The following is a 16393-nucleotide window of genomic DNA, read 5'->3' on the forward strand; positions in this document are numbered from 1 at the left end:
TTGACCTCTGACTCGCAGCCAGCAGAGACATGAATATCACTGCCAAGGAAAGTGAATCTCTCCACGACCTCAACATCATAACAGACCAGACCAAACAGGTCCTAACAGACCAAACTACTCTATTAATTGCTAAATGCCCTATTAAATTCTTCCATCTACCCCCCACAACCGTAACAATACTTATTTCAGTTGATTTGGGGGATGTGTTGGATATGTATCGCTTTTAGAATGGTTCTGTCCATCCCCGCCCCATGATGACCCTGTCTTGGTTTGCTTGAGTCCACCACATATTTCTCTTTTTTGGGTTGCATGCACTACTCAGAGACAAAGTAACTTCTTTGCCTTGGAATCACCATCATGGCTTCACCAGTTATTGAGGGAGGTTGGGCTACAGTTTTACATTGTTTTGATCGGGGTAGAAGAAGTACAAATTGGCGTTTTAGTGATCTTTCGATGTGGTACTTCGGTGATGCATTCTGGTGTCTTTTTAAATCCTGGTAGTTCCGTAAACGCTCACTAATATAAGGAATGTTTTTTTTTTATGTTTAAAAAAAAAATGTTTATGACCACTTTGTAGTCGTTTATAACATAAGGTTATCATTTTGTGCATATCTCAATGTGTGGCCATTTTTTTTTCCCCGCATCATCCCAACATGGAGTACGACCGGTACTCCATGATACTTAATAAATGCCTTCTGCTTCTCCTTAATAGTGTTCCTTTCCTCACTTCTCAACCACCCTGGTCTCTTTCTACTTCTAGTTTTACACCTCATTGGAATGTACTTACTCTGCACTCTACACATTTGCTCCTTGAAGGTTTCCCATTTTTTAGATCCTCTTGGAGGATCTCTAAGTCTTACTCACGTTGTTGTTCTTGTGGATTTTTTTTTTGCTTCATAGTCTACAGTTTTCATCGAAACTTGATGTATACATGTAAAAATACCCTGCGCAGACAGTAACCATCTCCAATTATGAAAATTCCTCGTAGAAAAAAAAGTTATGACGTCAAAATATCTCCGCTCATGGAAATCGCCTGAAAAAATTATCTCGAACTCGGCAAGCTTTTTGAATTCTGTTTGCGGAAATTGAACAGGGTATTAGCAGAGATGAATTACCGCACATATGATGCATCACTATGATGTCATATCAATTTTTATGACGTCATTCCTATTTTTTGATATTTTTTTGTTTCACAACCCAGAGTTTTCATCGGATCTTCTTGAAACTTGCCATGTATATGCAGAAAGCCCACGCGCAGGCAGTAACCATCTCTGATTTTGGAAATTCTTCCAAGAAAAAAAGTTGACATCATAATATCGGCTATACCATTATCTCCGAAATTAGGTAAGCTGTTTGAATTTTGTTTGCAGGAATCAAGCCGGGCTTAGCACAGATAATTTATCGCAAACTTGATACATCACAATGACGTCATATTCGTTTTTATGACGTCATCATTAAGAGGACGAGGATCTTAGCTCATTTGAGCTTGTTCTGATTATGATTGTCCTGTTGTTAGTCTCCCAATCTACATTACCAAACTCTCTCCTGGTAACCTCAAAGTTTGCCTTCCTGAAATCTAACAGCCTTACCCTACTATCCTGAACTCTAACCCTTAAAGTCTTTGCACACACAATGTTCTGGTCACTTGATCCAAAATGCTCCCCCACTTCCTCCACCTCCTCCACCATATTGGGATCGTTACTTAAAAGGAGGTCTAACACTACTCCCTCTCCTTCCTCGTTTTCTCACTTTGTTCAAAGATCCTCCATGGGGAGGCGCTCCTACATTGAAAGAGAAAATGAATTTAAAGGGTTGCGGAGAAAATGAATTTAAAGGTGAGAAAGTTGAGGGAAGAAACGAATAGGGAGAACCTTGGCCAACATTCGACATGGTCAAGGTTGGTTGCGGACACCAATACTAGTAATTACTCCGTCAATTGTACTCGATCGACAGCAATAGCGACTGCACGCCATCCAGGGATGTGATGGCGGTGATGTGACGTCATGACGAGGAGCCAGTCACAGAGCCGTTTGTAACAATCATACGAGTCCCCTTAATATCAGGAACTTCCACGCAGGAGGAAACCATTCGGCTCGACAAAGCCTGCGCTATTATCACCAACCTATGGTTCTTTGTCTGTGCTCTATCCTTTTTTTTTTTTTTTTAAATGCTGAGCGTCAAGTGAGGACAGGAGACATTTGCTCTTCTTTCCATAGAGTGCAGAGTCTTCCAATTGAGCACGTTCCGGTTTTAAAGTCCTTGGTGAAACGTGGGGCTGAGGTTGGAACTCGCAGACTCAGACCGGCGCTGTAACCATGACAACCCCCCTCGGCTGTTTCCGGTCCGTCCAAGTGCGCAGGCGGGACCGGAAGTCGTACAACAGAACGTTGGGCCTCATGTGGTTTACCTTTACCGCCAATAAATCACAGGATTTTTTTTTTGTCAATAGGTGTTGATTCAGATCGTCCGATGGTTTATACAAAACACTGCTGCTACGGGACTTGTAATAGCGATACCAGGTATGCCGACAGGCCGCATATGCAGGGAGTTTGGTTCCTACTGTTTCCGAAGCCCATTTCGCAGCCCGAGAAATGCGATCGATGGATTCGAGCCTGTGGCCGACCCCGAGACACCTTCCACCGAGACAAGATCACGAGATCCACGTTTCTGTGCAGTAAGCACTTCGTTGGAGGCAACGGTCCGACCGAGGAGGATCCGGATCCGATTCCAGCCACGACGGCGTGTCCTGAACAGGTGAGAGCTTCGACCTGACTTGGCACAGGTGAATCGCTTCCTGTTTCATCCAAGCTTCATTGAGTGAGATCGTTCTGACCTCACGGGGTCTTCCAAACCACGAAAGGAAACGAGGTGGAAAATGAAAATTAATATACATGACATGGTTGAGTGAAGTGTCTCTGTGTCTCTGTGTCTCTGTGTCTCTCTGTCTCTCTGTCTCTCTGTCTCTCTGTCTCTCTGTCTCTCTGTCTCTCTGTCTCTCTGTCTCTCTGTCTCTGTGTCTCTGTGTCTCTGTGTCTCTCTGTCTCTCTGTCTCTCTGTCTCTCTGTCTCTCTGTCTCTCTGTCTCTCCTCCTCTGTTTTATATGTGACTTCCACCTCCAGTCCATTCCACAAGGAATAAAATTCCACTACATAAAAGTAGTTATTAAGCATTTTGTGAATGTTGGACATGTTTTGCTTCATAGTGTAATTGGTTTGTCTCATCTCCACAAACCTATCGGAATCCACTCTCCCATCAATTTCCATTTAAAATCCCTGCAGTGTGCCCCATAGTAATTAGTATCCCCTGTCAGTGTGCCGCCCCCCCCCCCGTCTGTGCCACGCCCCTATCTGTTCCGCGCCACCTCCCCCCCGTCTGTGCCGCACCTCCTCCCCCCGCCTGTGCCGCACCTCCTCCCCCCGCCTGTGCCGCGCCACCTCCCCCCCCCGTCTGTGCCGCGCCTCCTCCCCCCGTCTGTGCCGCGCCACCTCCCCCCCCCCCCCGTTTGTGCCGCGTCATCCCCCCCGTCTGTGCCGCGCCGCCCCCGGTCTGTGCCGCACCACCCCCGTCTGTGTGTGTGCCGTTCCCCTCCCACTGTCCGTCTGTGTGCCGCCCCCTCCCCCCGTCTTTTTGTTTGTGCCGCCCCCCACCCCTGTCTGTCTGTGTGTGCCGACCCCCCACCCCCGTCTGTCTGTGTGTGCTGCCCCGTGTGTGTCCTCCCTGCTGTTTGTGTGTACCACCACCTGCGCATGCACTCATGCACAGTCGTTGGTCTTTTTTTTTCTCCATACAAGACGACCCGTGAACCCGTTGTGACGGCGGTTGATGAAAAAAAAAAAAAATCTTCAAGAAAATAAAAGGATAGCTCCAGCGAACTATACCGCTGAGGTTGTTTGCATTGATCAAATTTTCCCGATGAGTACTTGACTGAATCAGGAATTGATTTTTTTAATAATTTTCTTTGTTGCCGATTTGAACGAAACTTGATACTGCACACCGCAGGAGAATGGTGAGTAAGGTGGCCCTAAAATGTGTGCGCTATCTTGTACCGTTTTGACTTTCGGATACATACATACATACATGATAAGAGTTTTAGTAACATATAGATAGGGTTTCAGATGGTGGAATTGAGTTTTCCCTGGTCTCAACGTATCTCCCTAAATTTTTACTTTGTCTTTTTTGCAGTCATTATGGCTGTATTTGTTGCTGCTTTAGTTTCATGTGTGACATCATCTGATCACACCTGTCTTTGGAAATTTTTTTGCTGTGTGGGTTAGGGATACCTTTTCTGGTTTGTTGTCTTCATGTTTGCATAAAAATAGCATTCGGTAGTCTGTCAAACTTTTAACGTACTCAGCCAATCCGACAGTTGTCATTCTGTGCACTTGGTCGAGCTCCATCAGGCCGCTATCTCTTCCTCATCTCGGCACGTACATTCTCAGGATGCATTGATTCTTGTAGAACATTTTATGAATAATGAGGAGTTTCATTGTTTGGTTATCTCGTTTATTGATTTCCGATTGTGGCCAGTTTATTATTCCACAGCTGTACAGGAATTCTTCCTGCTAGTTGGTTTATGGCTTTGATTTTTGTTTCTTGGGGATAGGTATGTTTCTCATTAAACACAGGTATTCTTTGGTAATTGTTTTGTGCATGTGTTTGTGACCTATTTGGTGGCTCTCTTCTACTCCAAGGTATTTGTATGATGGATGCTTTGTTGTCTGTTTCCTGTATTAATTGTTACCTCTGCCACCGAAGGTGAAGGAGGTTATGTTTTCACCCCTTTCTGTCCGTTTGTTACTTGCAAAATCGAAGATTTTAAAAGTATATTGGTCAGTCGATTTTGTTTTTGTCGCCTACAGGTCACAATTTTCAACCGATCCTCATGAAACTTCACCACATGGTAGAGTTTGTCATAAGGAAGAAGCCTATTGTTTTCAAGGTCAAAAGGCCAACTTAGACCAAAGGTCAACAACTTCGGTGGGATTTCTAAATTCCTCAATTTTCAGCTGCTTGACTTGAAATTTGAAGAGGAGTTGCATATTTGGCCACTGAATTCAACCACCAATTATTTTGGAGGGCGACATCGACCAAAAGGTCAACATAGGCTAATGGTCAACAACGAAGGTAGTATTTCTAAAATCCTCAATTTTCATCTGATTTACTTGAAATTTGAAGAGGATTTATATTTAAGGTCATTGAATTCAACCAACAATTATTTTGGAGGTCCACATCAGTCAAAAGGTCAACATAGACTGAATTTATAAAATTGTCAATTTTTACCTGATTCACTTGAAATTTGAAGAGGAGCTGCATATTTGGTCTTTGAATTCACCCACCAATTATTTTTGAGGTCAAATTTGTTTTAAGGATTTTGCAAGTTTTGGACTCTGCACGACGTCATCTTGTTTGTTAATTTCCGGAATCCTTCGGATTTCAGCAATTATGTTGGTCGGTTGTGTGTGTCATTCTGTGTGTCTGTCTGTTTGCTTGCGTGTTTGTTCACCCTGTAGCAGCCACACCGTTTCAGCGATCATGACCAAACTGGGTACAGACGTCGGCCATGGGCCAACTTAGACACTTGTCGTTTTGGTGAATCTAGGTCAAAGGTCAAGGTCACCGAAAAACCGAAATTCTTATTTTCGCAATAACGTCCGTTAAAATGGTCGTATCGACTTCAAACCAAATCCAAAATGTGCATCTTCCAATTCTGCATCCAACCATATGTCTCATTGGGGGTGTCACACCAACACCCTTCTTAGCGATCGGGGGTAGAATGTCAGCGGGGTCGGGTCAAAATTTTAAAATTGCGATTAAAAACGCCATTTCAAGTCCGATTGACTTCCAAGTTATGATCATGACCAAACGAAGTGCTATAACTCGATAAGCAGTAGCACTATCGACTTATAAGAACCAAATTGATTTCCAGGTTTTTGTTTTTTCAGAGATCATGGAGATATGACAAAGTTATTCTGGCAATTCCTTGCTCAACGATCAATTTCATTTGTTTTTCTGTCTGTCTGTTTGTGTGCAGGATATCTCAAAAAGTTGTTGACGGATTCTGATGAAATTTTGTGGACAGTTTGGGCGTGTGACCATGACTAACTGATTCGATTTTGGTGAAGATCCGAATCCGGATCCGACTGCTTGAATTTTTTCCGTAATTCTTCACCATTAAGAGATAGGGTCAAAAACGATATACAGCACGATATCTCAAAAATGCATTGGGCCAGATATGTTCTCTTGGATCAGGCATTACAGGGCGGAGGTATGTGCTCTACCGAGTGCCCTTCTAGCTGTGTTTGTGTTAATTTTTATGGTGTCCAGTTTTTGCTGATTTGCCCTGTGGGAATGTGCACTTGGCACACTTATCTCATCCAAATTCTATTTGAATGTCATCGGTATAACCTTTCACCAATTTCAGTTGTTTTGTCAATTTTACATTGTTCAGTGCGGAGTTTTAAAATCATCCATGTATAGTCGATGACACCTTTCTTGTCTCTTTGGACTTTCTCTTATTTGATGGCAGTTCTTGCTCAGTCGTTCCAGGGTCCGGTAATGATATTGAGAAAAAGGAGAGAGATCCACAAAGTATAGTTGGAAGGCAGAAAATAAGATCATATCCAAGTGGAAAAGGTTTTTCGGTTAATTTTTTTTCATTTTAAAATTCCTTGTTTTTGAAACTAGGGGGAATAGGATAGTGTTGAAAAGGCAGAAAGGATACTTTTTTGGGGGGGGGGGAAGGTTTATTGTAAACTTTAAACTTCGTAAGTAGAGTTCAAAGAACACTTGAACAAAGAACAAAGAACCGAGCAGTCTTGAGAAGCGAGGACATGTGCGGGGTCTGCGAGCAGTAAATTTAATTGGTCGAGATGATGTAAAATGCCATAATATTTTGTCTAATTACTGCTAAATGGAAGTTTTTGAAAGTGCCAAAAACGTTAGTGTTCCACCCTCTCTCATGTATTTTTGTTCTAGTGTTCAAGTTTATAAATAAATAAATTTTCCCCACCTGGAAATTGAAATAAATAAAAAAAGGTAAAAGATTTTAAAGGTTGTAGAGAAAAATTTTTTCGTCAATTTATTGCTCTTGAGACAGTCTTTTACACCACCTTATTTAACACATTACATTGGTTATTCTTGCCAGTTGTAGATCTTGTAGATCTGGGACATGTCGAAGATAAAAATTATCTACTGTCTGCGCATGTGTGCTCGGGACGAATTCAGAGCCAAAGTCCTGCTAAACTATAGCTTTGTTTTCCGATTCGTGTTCAAAGCGTAATATTCAATTGAAATTAATTTGTTCCTCGATCATAAGCCGACGTTTGTGGACAGACAGGACAGAGTGAACCAATTGCTGAACTGTCTGCTTAACTTGAAGCTTTCTGCTTCACACATCTTTTCTAATAAAAGGGTGTGTGCACGTGCTTGCGTGCACAGTTTCTGTGGCCTGCTATCTCCACATGTGGGTGGGTTTCAGGAGGTGAAATGGAGACCTACTAGCTGTGTGCGTGTGTGTCGTTGATTGGTATCTACATATGTGGGTTTCAGAATGTGGAATGGAGTCCTCCCAGGGTGGGCTCAAAGGATCCACCTTCATTTCAGTAAGGGGGTCACGATTCATGGACCAAGCTGTGAAGTTTTCTGTTCTCAAAATTTTGTGCTGATGGCTCTCTTCAGGATCGTTACTGAACCCTGGACAGCTTCCAACTGTAGTTCGTTTGTAATAATATTCCCAGGGATAGTGTTTAATATCTATGCGTGGTTCTTTGTCATAATTCCCAGAGATCCTACTTTGGCATTCTTGAGCTTCCAGGATCTTTTCACCTCGTTCTTGAGATCTTGAATTTGGTCATTTTCTTGATTTCTGCATCATTAGTGCAAAATCACCGGCATTAACACCTCAATTAGTAATGCCTTCTTCTCTTTTTTTAGGTCATCTCTACCGAGATGACCTAATAAAGCCGGACCAAATGTCCGTCCGTACGTCCGTCAACAATTTTTTTTCCGATCTTGATGAAACCTAGTATGTGGGTGGAGGTCAATGAGTGTTGCACAACGATATAACTTTTGTTCGGGTTCAAGGTCAGGGACGAGGTCACGTAAGTTATAAAAATCGCCATTTTCAAAACCTATCTGGTCTGCCATTCTACAAGATATTCGGCAACTGTTTTTTGATTATGATAGTAAAAAATATTATCTTGTATCTAACTGGACAGATTTTTGAATTTCCTTCCCGTTTGATCGCCACGTGATCTGGAAGATGGCCAAAAACGCCGATGCGATTCGCAAAGAAGGAAGGAAGGAGAAATGAAATGTAAATATAAAACACATTTTTAGCCTTTTATATTTATACATTTTCCGCCGAAGGTGCAAAAGTTTCAAAACCCGAAATGTAAACGTCGGCATTTATTTTCAAAATATAATTTCGTGCGCGTGCGCCAAAATGCCGAGTCATCTTTAACCAAACTGCGTAGTAGTCCGGTCATGGCATCTGAGCAGTGGCCAGCGTGGTTCAGATTGACTGTGGTTTCTGGGGCGAAGGTGATTGTTAAGAAGTATGTCGGCGGTATAAATTCGAGTGCCTGTATTGGTGATTTAATCACGCAACATCTTGACAACGAATATTCTGGCCGAACGATTGCATCAATTCAGTGCATCAGCAGGGATAATTCGCAGGCTCCTCTCGATCGTGCCGATATCTAACATAATCACCGGCGGACATAGGGCTGCAGGCTGTGGGGCGAGGCCACGGATCCCGGATGAGGGGATAAGTGATAAATTATGCTACATGCTTCGGGCTTTCTGATTAATATATCAATGAGTACATTCCATAATTAATGAATCTGGCACACAAAATGTTTTTTTCATTCCTGACATGTTACTTTGTGCAGTGTCATGAAACTTCTGTGGAATTAATAATTAATTAATTTGCTAGCTCTAACGATTTTTCAAACCTCCATATCTCTATAAATACTTGACCAATTTTCATTCTGAAAGTTGCATTATAATCAGTGAACAATAATCTGCAGGATTATCATAATCTCCGAGAGCTAATCCTATTTTTTTCGTTTTTTTTTTCTACAACTGGAAGTGAAATGTCCCCAGAGAGTGGACGGACTGGAAAACCACGTATTGCACTTACTGGTGATTCTGATGTGTTAATCCGGGTACTAAATGAACAATACATATTTATTAATTATGTCATCAGTTGTATTATCCTAATGTATCTCTGTAAACTATTTCAATCTAAACGGTTAGTTTGGACTGTTTCGCGGTTACCTGAACTGAACATTGAGAACTTGTGGTATTATAGAGATGACCGTCACCCCCACACGGGGGTAATTTTTATTTTTTGGTTACCTCATTATGATGTCTTGTCACAATGCTTTGTTTTCGATGTTCACGCTCGATGGGATCATTACGTCGTACGTCAGCGGCACTTCCATGTTTTCAGTGATTGCTTTTGGTTCATTTTCCCACAAATTCTCTGGAACTGGAATATCAAAGTTTTTGCAGATGTGCCAGAGGTTTACTTTACAAACTCTGTTGTGTTGTTGTGTGTCCAGCTGTTCTGACATTTTTTTGTGTGTCAGTCATTAGGTGTCACATATCACTCTTTGCAAATGCCCTCACCTTTTTCTCTCTCCCTCTCTCTCTTTTTTTTTTCCTCCCCCCCCCCCACTCACTCTGTCTCCTCCTCGCTCACCCCTCCCAATAAAATGCAGCACTCTCCTCCCACACCTCTGTCTCTCTCTCTCTCTCTCTCTCTCTCTCTCTCTCTCTCTCTCTCTCTCTCTCTCTCTCTCTCTCTCTCTCTCTCTCTCTCTCTCTCTCTCTGTGTCTCTCTCTCTATCGCACCCCTCCCTCCAGCTAATGTGTGGTCAGGCGTCGCTCTCCCACCTCCCCCTTCCTTGCTCTTCTCCCCTTCCTCGCTCCCCTTCTTCACTCACTCCTCGTTTCCTTTCTTCACTCGCTCCTCGTTTCCCCTCCGTCCTCCCCCCCCCTTCCCTCCCTGCTCTCTGCCTCCTCTCTCTCTCCCCCTCTCTCTTCCTCCCCCCCAACCCCCCCTTCCCTTCACACCCCCGTCGGCGAATCGATGGGTTGTATTTGATAATGGTGTAATAAATGGAAGTAAACAGCTTCGGACCATAGAACAACCAAGAGAACTCCATCACTCCATCTTTATCAATTTCTAAGCAATCCCACTCGGAGGAGGTTGTGGGTCATCTCCAGTCAGAATGAAACTCTCCGGATCCTGTCCGGATGGACGAGTGTGTGCGGTTTCCTTTTTTACTTGGGGAATTACCAGTAAATCCTATCTGATAAAACACTTTTCACATTTTTGACTGGCTGAAAGTGGTGGAGGAAAACATCTCGAGGTTGTTTGAAGCTAATGTCTCAGGGGCCTGGGGTTCGAATCCGCAAGTCTCCTCATTCAGATCCACTATTTGTCCGTGATTAAGTGTTCTCTATTTAACCCCTAAATAACCTAAATATCTTTAAGATACCTTTAGGCCATTTAGTACCTTTATAGCCCTCAGACCCATAAGATCCATCAGATGCCTTTTACCTTTTAAGATCCTTTCAAACTTGAGACACCCTTCAGGTCCCTTGACTCCCTTTAGACCCCTTAGACCTTAACACACTTTAGACCCCTTACACTTACACCACTGTTCTTCATTGCACGTCCCATAAGCCATTGGTGACCCATGGTTACCGAAAGTGCGGCGGTCGATAATACACAAATGTGAAAACACCCCATCATAATCTGCCATAAATGCTATCAAATTGACACAATGGTTTCAAATCAGTGTTCCAATGGGAAGCATAAAGGTAACATAACTTCATGAGTGGATGGCAGCACACAAACAATGATGCTTGCAGCCCAGTTTACCACAGCGAAGAAGAGTATGTGGGGTGGGGCCTAATCGCAGTCATTATGAAGTCCTCCATGCAGTGTGGCAGCTCTCACACTGATGGCTTCTCGTCAAAACTGCCCTCCACCCCCTTCAACCAATCATGAAGATCACTGTCTTTCACCCTATGAGACCTCTCGCACGTTGCAGACATGTTCGACTGCTTTGACCCATGACCATTTACACACTTTAGATCATCACCTTAGATGCTTTTTAGACCCTTTCGAATCGAAGACCATCTAGAACCTTTTAGATCCCCACCACAAACTTCTACAGTCTTCATGAAAAACACAGACTATATTTTATTTGAGCAAGTAATGTGCAAACTCGACTCACCCAGAGCGTGGGTACTGTGCTTGTAATGAAAATAACGGATCCCTTAGGCCTTAGTTATTTTATAACTTTGTTTATGGATCCGCCGACGGTAAATTTGCCGAAATGAAATATAAATATAAAAACACATTTTTAGCCTTTTATATTTATAAATTTTCTGCTGAAGGTGCAAAAGTTTCAAAACCCGAAATGTAAACGTCGGCATTTATTTTCAAAATATAATTTCGCGCGCGCGCACCAAGATGCCGAGTCACCTTTAACCAAACTGCTGCGCAGTAGTCTTCGGTCATGGCGTCTGAGCAGTGGCCAACGTGGTTCAGATTGACTGTGGTTTCTGGGGCGAAAGTGATTGTTAAGAAGTATGTCAGCGGTATAAATTCGAGTGACTATTGGTGATTTAATCACGCAACATATTGACGACGAATATTCTGGCCGAACGATTGCATTAATTCAGTGTAGCAGCAGGGATGATTTGCAGGCTACTCTCGATCGAGCCAATTTTGTTTCCGTCGAAAGTTGTACACCGCTGTTCGTATTGAAAGATTTCGGTGCCAAGTACGTCAAAGTTTCCCTACGAGATGCTGATATTCAGCCTTCAACGGACCAGAAATCAGCCTTTGATGTGCTCATGGGGATGGCGAGATGGTACGATCAGATGCCCACTCAAAAGTAAGAGCTTGTTATTGCTCTGATTGAGCGTGTTGACTCCTCGTCGACACCTTTTTAAAATTATATCCAGCACTATGCACTGGTGTGCACGCACACATCGACCACTTGGACAGTAATTTTCTCAGCATTGTTTCCATTTGTTTGATGATCCAACAGGTTTCTATAGAAAAACATGCCAGACTATATTGTAAAAACATGTTTTAATCCTTCTTTATTGTTTTTCACATCAGATGATACAGTGAACATGGGCATCCTGCATTTGAATGGTCTTCCATCTTCAATGTTTTCTTAGATCCTCCTGGTCCGGGATTTATATTTATTCCCCCCCCCCACCTACCCTTGTCTTTTCCATGGAACATCCGAAAACAAATCATAAAAATAATATAATTTCTAAAAATTGAAATTATATTTATATTTATATTTTGACTGACTACATTTCAGCTGAAGAACTGTGTAAACCAAGTTTTCAAATAACTAAGGACTTACAAGAAATTTCGATAACAGAGGCTATTAGGCCCATCAAAGCCTGCGATCATTACCAACCTATAGTTGTTTGTCTGTGCTCTATACTTTTTTATTATTATTATTTTAAATCCCTACAATCGAGCAATGAACCGACACGTACCACTTTAAAAGTCTTAAGGTATGACCGACTCAATCGGGGTTCGAACCACTGACCTCCAAGATTCAGAGCGGACGCTCCAACCATGACGTCATTGAGTGTGGTATAATGTTACGTGTGTGTGAGTGTGTTTAAACTGGTGAACAGACTGATGCATTGTGCCTGACCTTTGACTTTGTGACGTCAGCGAGGTGAGGGTGTGCGACTGGAAGTCCCCTTGTCATCGTATCCGGTTCAATTTGGAAGTGCTTAACAGCGTTTAAAGGTAACCATTGCGAAACGGTGTATTTCCACGAGCTGTTCAAATCCAAATGCAGATGGTTTAAGCCTTTTTGTTAAAAATTAATTAATTTCTTCGAGACCAATGTTGAGCAGCTGAACGGGTTCCGCAAGTCAGACAGACTCGTGCAGACTTTAAAGGACCGGCGGACCAAGCTGTCATTTGCGGTGAAGACCGTTTTGACCAGCAACCCAAGTTAATGTTAACTTCTGCAATGATCGTACAACACGAACATTACTGAAGGAAAATTCTGTTCCAATCGTATTTGAACGAAGACTCACTGCGCGGGTGAATGTGACACTGACTAACGCCGGGCCTCGTGTGCCCCTCAGTGACGGCCGGCGTAGTGCAAGTGCGAGCAGTACCGTCGTACAGACGAGTGAGGCACAAATGTGTGAGGGGTACAACATGAGGAAGGGTAAACACTGCTCTCTCTGGACGAGCTTCTTATAAAGCGAGTAAGTCCAGTCCATGGGCTACCGTGGGTTCTCGCACACCCGCCCCACCCTCTCGTTAAATCCAGTCCATGGGCGACAAGGGGTTGTCGCGCACCGCACCCCCCCCCCATGTCATCATTAAATCAGTTAATCAGTGGGCTACCACAGGTCATCAGGCACCCCCCCCCCCCACATACACACACACTACCCTTTTGTGGTTAAATCCAGTCCGTGGGTTACCAGGTTTTACCATGCAACCACCTTCACTCGTGATTAAATCCATTCCAAGGGCTACCAGGAGTCATGTACATCCCTCATCTTGTGATTAAATCCAGTCCATGGGCTACAAGGGGTTATCGTGCACCCCTCCCTCCACCCTTTCGTGGTTAAATCCAGTCCATGGGCTACAGGGGGTTATTGTGCACCCCCTCCACCCTTTCGTGGTTAAATCCAGTCCATGGGCTACAAGGGGTCATTGTGCACCGTACCCCCCCCACCCCAATCATCCAATCCATGGGTTATCATGCACCTCCCCTCCACCCCAATCCTCCTCGTAATCGAATCCAGTCCCTGGGCTACTAGAGGTCATCGTGCATTAAATCAATTCCATGGACAACCACCAAGGGTAATCGTGCACCCCTTTCTCGTGCTCAACTCCAGTCTATGGGCTACCATGGGTCTTTGTGCATTGCACCCCCATCTCGTGATCAAATCTCGTCCATGGGCTACCCGGGGTTACCGTGCACCCTCTCCCCTCCCCTCCATGTAGCCACGTGTCGCTTTTGAACGGTTTCTTTGAGTTTCACTTTAGAAGGATATGGACAGTCAAGTCATTATCAAGCGTACTTTACAACAGTGTTGTTTTTTTCTCAATGAGTACACAACAGGAAAGAATATTCGATTCACTGTATTGTGGTATCAAATGCAGTTGATGAAAATCATTCATGTTGTCCATAACGATGAACTTTAAACAGATCGCTCACTTCCACATTCATCGAAAAATCTCCAACTCTTTCACTTGGGCAAGTCTCATCTTGGATTACTGATAAATAATTTTGCTATAAATTGTATGACATGTTATTCCATTTTTACGTGCAAAAATATGTTAAAAAAGAGAATATTGGTTAAAATGTATAAATCTTATTATTAATAAATAGAGGTTGTGTGGCTGTTGCTTTGTCGCCTTTATTCACTCGTCGATTGGTCGCGGTACTGGTCAATTGGGTGTGACCATTTTTCCCAGCGTCTTCGTGTCTTGTTATCGTATCGATCCGTGTCGGTGAACGACTGTCCATCTCGGTCTTGGTTTTTCAAACCCGGGGGCGCAACCCCAAGTGGGGTCGCCGAGCAAATTTTGTGGGGTCGCGGGCGTCCGCTTGCAGCGAAAAAAAATTGTCCATTTTCGATCGGTGTTCGCTTTTACGGGATGTAATATAAACGGTTCGTTCAAAGTATGGGAACCGGCACAACATGACGCTTGGAATGGGATCCAGCCAATGCACGGGCTCGCTGAAGGGCGGTTCATTTTGGCGGGAAATTAGTGGTTTGATCCACGGCCTCTCAGACTCAGACTCTGACTCTATCATTAACGTCTATTCACGTCTCCACGTACGACTCAAAACCTTATTTGTGATGGCAGCACCGACTACCAGCAAATCTCGAACGTTCTTACCAGGATAAATTTCTGGACCTTGGATTTTACTACCTGGTGGATAAAAGTGGGGCACAGAGGCCTCAGTGTGTGATTTGTTTCGAAGTGCTTTCTACGGAGTCTATGAAACAAAATAAGTTGCAGAGGCATTTGACTACAAAACATGCACCTTATCAGGATAAGGAGAGAGTGTTCTTTGAGAAGAAACTTCTTGCACTCAAGAATATGCGTCTTGACAGAGAGGGTACATGCCATCAGACCGATTCTCGGGCATTAGAGGCTCGTATCGAGTGTCGCGCCATGTTGCCAAGACTAAAAGGCCTCATATCACTCCATTGCGGAAGAACTCGTGCTGCCATGTGCAAAGGACATGGTATCTCTGATGGTTTTGGAGGAAGCAGCGAATAAACTTGCAGTTATACCCCTCTCTGACAACAGCATCCAACGCAGAATTGAAGATATGAGTCTGGACGTAACGGCTCAGGTCGTACAGAAGATCAAGGAATCGCCGTGGCACGCCATACAGTTGGACGAGTCCACTGATATCGCATCGTACGTGCAACTCATCATCTGGGTCCGCTTCATCAAGCCTGATAACTTTGTGGATGAGCCTCTGCTCATCAAACCATTGGAGTCCACCACCAAAGGCGAGGACATTTTTGGGAAAGTAGAGCAGTTTTATCGTGACCATGATCTGGACTTCGGAAAGTTGCTCGGTTCCACAACAGACGGCGTGCCAGCAATGTTAGGAGTGCATTCTGGATTCAAGGCTAAATTGCTTGAGGTGGCTCCTTAGACCTCCATGGTACACTGCATGATTCAGCGAGAAGCGCTCGCCTCTTATACTTTGCCAGAAACCTTGCAGAGCGTTTTCTCAGAAGTCGTAAAAATAGTGAATCACATCAAATCGAGCGCCCTCAACACTAGGATATTCAGGTTATTCTGCCAGGAGATGGACTCCGACCAAAAGAATTTACTATTCTACACTCAAGTCAGATGGTTATCTCGAGGAAACCTTCTTCTGTGCGTTTACGAGCTCAAAGATGAACTGAAGGAGTTCCTACGCACACAAGGGAAAACGGCATGGGTAGCGTTGCTTGAGTCGGACTCTTGGCTGTCAGAACTGCTATCTCGTTGACATCTTTGAACGTCTCAATGTCCTCAACCGCTCCCTCCAAGGCAAAGATGCCAACCTTATTATTTTTCATGACAAAATGAGCGGATTTCTGGTGACTCTAAAATTACTGGCAGACAAAACAGCTGTTAAGCACTTCAGCCTTTTCCTCCGTCTGGTGGATCATCTAACGACCTGCCAGTATGATGATACCGAGCTCGACATTCTTTCTGGGGAGATAGCACGTCACCTTCGGTCGCCCATTGAACAGTTCGAGCACTATTTCCCCGAGCTGGATGTGCAGTCCTTTTCTGTGGTCCGAGAGCCTTTCACGGCTCCACTGGACTCGATTGCTGATGAAGATGATCCTG

General features: G+C 43.8%; 1 protein-coding gene across 7 annotated transcripts in view; it reads left to right on the forward strand.

Annotated features, from left to right (window-relative positions):
- The first annotated feature begins 2341 nt into the window (after positions 1-2341).
- LOC147015115 (uncharacterized) overlaps positions 2342-16393 on the forward strand; it is an 82316-nt gene continuing 68264 nt past the window's right edge. For 3 of the 7 annotated variants that reach the window (XM_085849552.1, XM_085849549.1, XM_085849550.1), the window contains exon 1: positions 2342-2754. Coding sequence is in view for 2 of the 7 variants with exons in the window: in XM_085849549.1 (XP_085705675.1) it covers positions 2470-2754 (285 nt within the window). In the remaining 5 variants the exon portion in view is untranslated. Of the gene's footprint in view, positions 2755-12664; positions 12806-16393 lie in introns of those variants that run through there. The other 4 variants (XM_085849555.1, XM_085849551.1, XM_085849557.1 and 1 more) reach the window with 4 other exon arrangements.

This window comes from Eptatretus burgeri, chromosome 12 (genome assembly GCF_056783735.1).
Source record: "Eptatretus burgeri isolate ZD-2024b chromosome 12, Ebu_testis_v1, whole genome shotgun sequence".
NCBI lineage: Eukaryota > Metazoa > Chordata > Myxini > Myxiniformes > Myxinidae > Eptatretus > Eptatretus burgeri.